This window comes from Microcebus murinus, chromosome X (assembly GCF_040939455.1).
Source record: "Microcebus murinus isolate Inina chromosome X, M.murinus_Inina_mat1.0, whole genome shotgun sequence".
NCBI classification, from domain to species: Eukaryota; Metazoa; Chordata; class Mammalia; order Primates; family Cheirogaleidae; genus Microcebus; species Microcebus murinus.
In genome coordinates, this window is record NC_134136.1 from 10,827,389 (window position 1) to 10,836,423 (window position 9,035).

General features: G+C 35.3%; 1 protein-coding gene across 1 annotated transcript; it reads left to right on the forward strand.

Moving 5' to 3' along the window:
- The first annotated feature begins 2,912 nt into the window (after window positions 1-2,912).
- On the forward strand, window positions 2,913-3,544 carry LOC142865830 (trafficking protein particle complex subunit 2). Its single transcript, XM_075999205.1, has one exon. It carries the CDS (start codon window positions 3,022-3,024, stop codon window positions 3,442-3,444), a length of 423 nt encoding a protein of 140 aa, XP_075855320.1. The 5' UTR covers window positions 2,913-3,021; the 3' UTR covers window positions 3,445-3,544.
- Window positions 3,545-9,035: the final 5,491 nt, after the last annotated feature.

A 9,035-nucleotide genomic window follows, 5' to 3' on the forward strand; every position in this document is an offset into this window, starting at 1 on the left:
AAGAGGACAGAAAAGAAATTATTAAGCAAATGAAAAGTATAGATGATTATAAATTGTGATAATTTATAAAAAACTGAAAGACGAGAGATGGAGGAAGAGATAGAAGGCAGGGAGAGAGAGATGCAGCGAAAGGGAGAGAGAGAGCATAATAAAACATGACTACTCCATATAATGCAGTGAGAAAAGGTCACTTTTAGAATGAAACCTAAGAGATGAGAAGAAGTCATTCAATGCTAAATTATGTTAAATATATGTTAAATATTTCTCATTCTTAGATTCATTTTAGTTGTAGATTGCAGGAAGTAGCCAATAGAAAACTACTGAAGATAACTGAGCAGTACTTTGCAAAGATTAACCTTGCAAAATAAAATTCTGAGTATTTGAGACCAGAGTTGAGAACAGAAGGATAAAGCATTGGTTTAAGAATAACAATAAGGCACTAAAGCAGTGTAGTTGTAGCAGAAATGAAGAGAATGTAAGAGACACTAAACTACAAGGAAAGTAGAATTAGCATAGTGGAAAAAGCACAGGCCTGGATGTTCGGACCTGTGTTCTAGTCCTGGAACTACTGTGCAACTTTGGACCAGACTCATCTCAGTTTCCTAATTTGTAAATTGAAGGATTTAAATTCTGTAGCTGATACTGCTAGCTGACCACCAAACCCATTTAATTCACTTCTTGCACATACCCATAGATTATAATTTCCATCTTACCAGGTATTCAGGTATAGCCATATGACCTAGTTCTAGGTACTGGAATATGGACAGAAGTGATATATGAAGTTACACTTTCAGTTATGGGTAATTAAAACTCCCTACTCACAATTCTTCATGCTCTTTACCTCTTCTCTACCAGGTTACCATTTTTTTTCACATAACAAACCATTATAAAAATTAATGGCTTAAAACAGCAACCAATTATTTAGCTCACTATTTTGGGGGGTCAGCAATTTGGGTTGGTTAAGCTGGAAGGTTCTTCAGGTCTGAACTAGATAACACACATGCATTTGTGTTCAGCTGCCAGTTTGAAGAGAGGATAACTGATCCAGGATTATCTCATTTCAGCCAGCTTTTCTGTATTCCATGTGGTCTTTAATCCTCCATCAGGATAGCCCAAATTTGTTTACAAGGTGGATGAGCAAGATTCCAAGACAATGAGTGGAAACACACTAGGCCTTTGAGGCTGCCAGGTGGAATTGGCACACCATCATTTCTTCTGTGTTCTATCAGCCAAAACAGATCATAAAACCAGTTCAGTGTAATTTGGTTCTGCCCCACTTGTGCACCCACTCCTCTGGGGCTGGTCTTCAACCTTGACAGTGTTCTACACCTCTATACCATGTTTCAGTTCTAAAGTCCTTTGGTATGCTTTTTCTGCTCATTTACATGTGTATGCAGCTCAGAGGTGATCCTTGTATTTCACACACAGATTTATTGTTTCCCTTTCATAAGCTCCATCCTCTATATTTTCTCCTACAATCTGCAGCTTCCAGGGATTTTCTTTTCTGTATTCTGGCTATAAACTTAAGAGTTTAGCTTTCTATAACTTGTTCTATCTCCAAGAAACAATGGCAAGAATAAAGAAAAAAAGAATAATGGGAGATTCCATCTGCACTCCTCAGACTGTAGGCTTCCTTTCAAAATCTTCTGGTCATGAAGAAGGAATTCTTTTTCTCACTCTCAGAATTTTAGGTAAATCAGAAGCCACTGCTACCACTACTTCCACTGATGCAGGAGTGCAACTTCTGTTCTAGTACTTGCCAGAAGAGAGAAAACAAAAGCAACACAGGAAATTGTCTCCATTCTTTCCATCACACAGGTGCCCCCATCTTAATAGCCATTTGACCAGAAAAAGAGGGTTTTGTTTGGGGGATATTTCTATCCTTAGCAGATGCACAGTCTCGGGATTCCAAGCCACTATGAATCTAATCTGGGAGATATGGGAGGAAAAGGAAAACAACAATCTGTTGTATTCACTTCTCAGAGTTTTAAGAGATTTACTTTAAGTATTATATACAGAGATTTTAGTTGTAATTCATGGAAGACATAGGGGAAAGATGCTTATTCCATTTTAACCACAACCCTATTATTATGAGATGGCTTAGTATACTTGCTGTTTCTTTATAGATAATTTGTCTTTCTCCCTGGATGTTTATATGATATTTTTGTATTGGATTTCTGTAACTTCACTAATATGAGTCTAAGTTTAAATTTTATTTCATTTATCACAGGATCTGTACTTCTGGAATGTGAGGATCCATAGCTTTCTTCAACAATGAAAATTTTTATCCATTACCTATTTAAGTATTATCTCTAAGCCATTCTCTCTATTTTTTCCTTCTGGCACACCCATTAGTCTTATGGTGGACCTTCTCATTATGTCTTTCATGTCTCAATTTATTTTTCATATTTTTTATCTCTGTATCTTTCCTTGCCACATTTTGTGTATGCTATGTTCTAAATTTATGATAGGCAGTTTATATATTATTTCATCTGGTTTCTTCCAATGTATTCGTCTGTTCAGGCTGCCATGGCAAAATACCACAGTTCTGGAGGCTGGAAGTCTGAGGTTAAGGTGCCAGCAAGGTTGGGTTTTGTTCAAGGGTCTCTTTATGGCTTGCAGACAGTTGCCTTCTTGCTATGCCCTTACCTTGTGGAAAGACAGAATGAGCTGATATCTCTTCCTACAAGGACATTAATCCTATCAGATCAGGGCCCCATCCTTATGACCTCATTTAACCTTACTTACTTCCTTACTCCAAATTACTTCTTTAAATTAGGGTTAGGACTTCAACTTATGCATTTCTTTTGGGGGGTATACAATTCAGTCCATAATAATCAATGAGGAAACTAAGGCCCCAAGAGGTAAAGTGGCTTGTTCATGGTTAAATAAAAAGTTAAGGAGGTCTCGCGAGGACTGCCCGTGAGTCGCAGCAAAAGCTGCGGAGCGCGGGTCTCCGCCGTGGTAACGGACTGGGCGTTTCCGTTGTCTGCATCTTGCGGCAGGAGCCATATATTGACAATGTCTGGAAGCTTCTACTTTGTAATTGTTGGCCACCATGATAATCCAGTTTTTGAAATGGAGTTTTTGCCAGCCGGGAAAGCAGAATCCAAAGATGACCACCGTCATCTGAACCAGTTCATAGCTCATGCCGCTCTCAACCTGGTAGATGAGAACATGTGGCTGTCGAACAACATGTACTTAAAAACTGTGGACAAGTTCAACGAGTGGTTTGTGTCAGCATTTGTCACTGCAGGGCATATGAGATTTATTATGCTTCATGACATAAGGCAAGAAGATGGAATAAAGAACTTCTTTACAGATGTCTATGATTTATATATAAAGTTTGCAATGAATCCATTTTATGAACCCAATTCTCCTATTCGATCGAGCGCATTTGACAGAAAAGTTCAATTTCTTGGGAAGAAACACCTTTTAAGCTGAATGCAGGAAAAGTTCTGAAATAAACAATGTTACAACAATGGGGTATACTCAGGAATGTGTACATTGTAATAACTTGATTAAATAGCCTGGAAAACTTTTACTTGTAGTCTCAATTTATCTAAACCTAATGAAATTCCTTTATATTTAAAAATAGTACATTCTGTTTCATGTCACTTAGCAACAGATCAATATTTGCTTGTAAACAGTGTTATTGATAAAGAGCTCCTTATCAGTAATCTTGAAACATTTTTATTTTAAAAACTGAGAATAAGGTTTTGACTTTCCTAATTCAGACAGCTTGACCTTGATGTGACAGTGCAAAAACAAATGTCATAGTCAAGATTTGATAGATTTAAAACTAAAAAGAGTCTGCAGTAAGGAATGAAATTGATAGCACATACATTGCTTTATTCATCCATTTAGAGTCCTAGATCCATGTTTGTAAAATGGGAGGCTGGGGCCAGTATTATAGGCCACAGTGAGTGAACTCTGTTGTTTCTATCACCCTGTTGTTGTATTTCCTTTCCCTCAGACAGTAAAGACTAAACCTGTTGGGATATGTACTTGTAAAAAGTTGTAAGGTAATTTTATAATTGCTATCATAGAAAAGCTTGGAGCACATTAACATTTGCACTCAGCCTTTTAGGCTGTACATCAGAGTGGGCTGCGAGTGGTCTCTTTAGTAAAGTGTGTGATCTTCTAGTAAAATAGCAAAATGTCCATTGAAAAACAAGTAATCATATATTTTCTTAGTTACGTTAACTTGAAGAATTTTGTTCCATTCTGAATTTGAGCAAGTAATTTTAAGCTTGGTCTTGTATACTTGTGTGAAGTTGCTACCATCAGTTTTTACCCTATTTATTTGATTTCTTAAATAAAGATGTTTGTCCAAAAAAAAAAAAAAAAGTTAAGTTAGAGCTTTTAGTGACTGAAAGTCTTCTACCAAAGTGGAATTGCAGAGTTTTAATATAATTTCATTGTATTTTTTATAAGGACCAGAAAAAAAATCTATTTAAACCTTAGTTTAAATTTTCTTTCAGTTTATTTCTGGTAATTAAAGTAATATGTGCTTTTTATGCAAAATATGTAAAATTTAAAAAAAGAAAAATATCACCCATAATCCTACTATCCATAGGTGTTAACACTTTGGCATATTTCTTTTCAGTCTTTTTACTTTACATATTTTATTTGTATTGAGTTCATATTTTATATATAATTTTGTTTCCTATAAATTTTATTTAGCATTAAATTAAAATATTTAAAATGTTATTTTATGTCTATGAAACACAATTTTCATAGCAACATAATATTTCATAATAGAAATAACTCAATGTAATTAATCTCTTCTTACTAGATGATTTGCAGTTTTCATTTCATCACTTTTAACAATGCTGTGATAAACAAAATCAGTTTGTGCACACAAATCTATCTACCCATCTGCAATTATATACTTTGGATAAATTCATATGTAATTTTACCCAAATTATATACTTTGAGTAAAATCATATAATTTGAAATTTTATATTGTAAATGTTGAACACTCTTTAATTAGTGCCCCCCATGCATGAAAAATAGCTTCTCTGTCAGCACCAGTGCAGCAGTATGTCTTATTCATACCCTGAATGCATTAGTACAGCCTGTGTCCTATCTCTGCCATTTCTAAACTCTCAGCAGAATAAATTGCAACAGGTGTTTCCAGGAAAATCTATGGGATTAAGCATTCCAATACACTTTGGATGTCTGGCAAGGTGAACTTTGGCCAAATGAGATTTAGAGCTACAGACCCTCAATAGTCAGAACTGACCTATAAGAAAGATGGTGAAGTGGGTAAAGTTCGTTTTTATATATGCTGCCTCTTTTTTTCTAATACCTACTAGTCACACAGTACTTGTCTGTCCTCTTCCTCCTTACCCATGTCTCTAACCCTATTTTCATAAAAGACTCTGCTTTCCCACAATGAGAGATCAGGCTTAGAATACAGATATGCCTCAGAAAGGGTCCAAATATGGGACACCTAGAAAGTTCACCCTGTAGGAAAATATTTTCTATGACTACTCCAGGAGTCTATAAGTGTATCCATGCTAGTGGTGAGATTTCTAAGGCAGGAGTAGAAGTGGGATTGGGGCACTCTGCCTGCCTCAATGTCCCACGATTGATTCTCAATGGAGTGCTTCCTATTTGAGTAGATCTGAAGCCAAAGTCTTCCCATTGTATTAACAATAATTCTTAAAGTCTCTGTCATAGCCTACTAGTCTAGGAGCAGTGTGGCTCTTGTCTGATTTTCAGACTCATCTCACACCACACTCCATATCATTCAGTGCTTTTGCCACATAGGGCTTCCTTTTAGTTTCTTGAATGGATTGTGTTTTGTGTTACCCTAAGGTCTTCACATATGCTATTCTTCCTGCTTGAAATATGATTTTGTTTCTCCTCACCAAGTTAACAACTTCTATCTCAGTTCAAAATTATCTATATAAGAAAGTCTTCCTGACTCTATGCACTAAGATACCAACCTCTGTTAAATACTCTCTTGGCATCCTTATTAACCTTTCATAGTTCCTACCAAAAGTTGTAATTGTAAACCTATTTGTTTGAACATTTGAATAATCATAATTTTTCCCTAGTATAACTATAAGTTTCATAAGGGCAAAGGCCAAGTCCGTTTGCTTATCATTGAGTTCCCCGAAGTTAGCATAGTGCCTGCTGCATGTTAGGCATTTAGTATTTTTTCCCACAGTTTTTGAAAAAATACTTTAAAATAACTCTTTGGTTTATTTTATTTTATTTTTTATTTCAAAATGTTATGGGAGTACAAATGTTTTTGGTTACACAGATTGCTTTTCTAATGCTTGAGTCAGGGCTATAAGTGTGCCTATAACTCAGTGTTAATTGTGCCCATTAGGTAGGCTTTAGCCCATCTCCTACTTCCCCATTACCCCTCCCCATTGCTTGATTTCCATTGAGTTTTGCTTCTTTCTGCGAACATGCATGCTCATCTGTTAGTTCCAATTTAATAATGAGTACATATGGTGGTTGTTTTTTCTTTCCCATTCTTTAGATACTTCACTTAGGATAATGGTCTCTAATTGCATCCAAATTACTGCAAAAGGCATTAATTCATCCTTTTTATGGCTGAGTAGTATTCCGTAGTATGTATGTGTGTGTGTGTGTGTATGCGTGTGTGTGTGTGTGTGTGTATATATATATATATATATATATATATATATATATATAATATTTTGTTAATCCACTCATGAATTGATGGGCACCTGAGTTGATTCCACATCTTTGTAATTGTGAATTGTGCTGTAATAAACATACAAGTATAGGTGTCTTTTTGGTAAAATGACTTTTTTCCTTTAGGTAAATACCCAGTAGTGGAATTGTTGGATTGAATTGTAGGTCTACTTTTAGTTCTTTGAGGAATCTCCATACTGTTTACCCTAGAGGTTGTGCTAATTTGCAGTCTCACCAACAGTGAATAAGCATTACTTTCTCTTTGCATCCATTCCTGTGTTTCTTGCTTTTGGACTTTTAATAAAACACACACTGGAGAAAAGAATACCTATTCAATATATGGTGCTGGGAAAACTGGATAGCCATATGTAGAACACTGAAACATGATCTGCACCTCTCATCTCTCACAAAAATCAACTCACAACAAAAAACAGACTTAAATCTAGGGCATGAAACCATAAGAATTCTAGAAGAAAATGTTGGAAAAACTCTTACAGACATCAGCCTAGGCAAAGAATTTATTAAGACCCCAGAGCAACCATAGCAACAACAAAAATAAATAAATGAGACCTAATCAAGTTAAAAGCTTCTGCACAGCCAAAGAAACTATCACTAGAGCAGATAGACAACCTACAGAATTGGAGGAAATTCTGGCATGCTATACATCTGATAAAAGACTGATAACCAGAATCTATATAGAACTTAAGAAAATAAGCAAGAAAAAAGCAAACAACCCCATTAAAAAGTAGGCAAAGGACATGAACAGGAACTTTTCAAAAGAAGATAAACTAATGGCCAAAGAACATATGAAAAGATGCTCAGCATATCTAAGCATCAGGGAAATTCAAATCAAAACCTCAATAAGATATCACTTATCTCCAGTGAGAATGGCTTTTAACAAAAAGTTCCAAAACAACAAATGTTGGCATGGATGAGGAGAGATAGGAACACTCATACACCGCTGGTGGGACTGCAAGCTAGTACAACCTCTATGGAAAGTAATGTGGAGATACCTCAAAGAACTAAAAGTAGAACTACCATTTGATCCATCAATCTCACTACTGGGTCTCTTCCCAAAGGAAAAAAAAGACATTATATTAAAAAGACATCTGCACTTGAATGTTTATATTAGCACAACATAATTGCAAAGAAGTGGAAAAAACTCAAGTGCCCATCAATGCATGATTTGTGTTATTTTTATAGTCTCTATTTCATTTATTTCTGCTGTGATCTTCATTATTTATTTACTTCTACTAATTTTAGGTGTCATTTGTTTTTGCTTTTCTGGTTCTTTTAGGTGCATTATCAGATTATTTGGAATCTTTCTACTTTTATAATGTAAATATTTATTGCTATAAAATTCCCTCTTAGCACGCTTTTACTATATTACATAGATTTTGGTATGCTGTGTTTCAATTTTCATTTGTTTCAAGAAATGTTTTGATTTCCTCCTTAATTTTTTCCTAGACCCAATGTTCATTCAGGAGCATGTTGTTTAATTTTTATGTGTATATACAGTTTACACCATTCATCTTGTTATTGATTTCTAGTATTATTCCATTGTGTTCAAAAATATACTTGATATGATTTCAATCTTTATAAAAATTCGTTGAGACTTGTTTTGTGTACTAACATATGGTCTATCCTGGGGAGAGTTTCATGTGCTAATGAAAAGAATGTGTATTTTCTTGTTACACTTGGTAAGTGTTCCCCTATAATTTCATTAAATAGGTTTTCTTTATTTTTCTTTTTTTTGCATACCTCATGGAACTTCCTCTAAGAATGTTTTTATTTTTATTTATTTTTTTGTAGTTTATTCTTTTGTTTTATCTCAGCATATTATGGAGGTACAAATTTTAAGGTTTCAAATAATGCCCTTGCCCCTCCTTCCCCCACAAGTCTGAGCTTCAAGGGTGACCATCCCCCAGACGGTGCACATCTCACTCATTATGTATGTATATATCCTCCCCCCTCCCACCCGCCCAATACCCAATTAATGTAGTTCCTATGTGTCCACTTAGGTGCTGCTCACTGGTAAGTTTGCTGGTGAGTATATGTGGTGCTTGTTTTTCCATTCTTGGGATACTTCACTTAATAGTATGGGATCCAGCTCTATCCATGAAAATACAAGATGTGCTATATCACCGTTGTTTCTTAGAGCTGAATATTACTCCATGGTATACATATACCACATTTTATTAATCCATTCTTGGATTGATGGGCACTTGAGTTGTTTCCACAGCTTTGCAATTGTGAATTGTGCTGCTATAAACATTTGAGTGCAGTTGTGTTTTTTTGTAGAGTGTCATTTGATCATTTGGGTAGATGCCCTGTAATGGGATTGCTGGATCAAA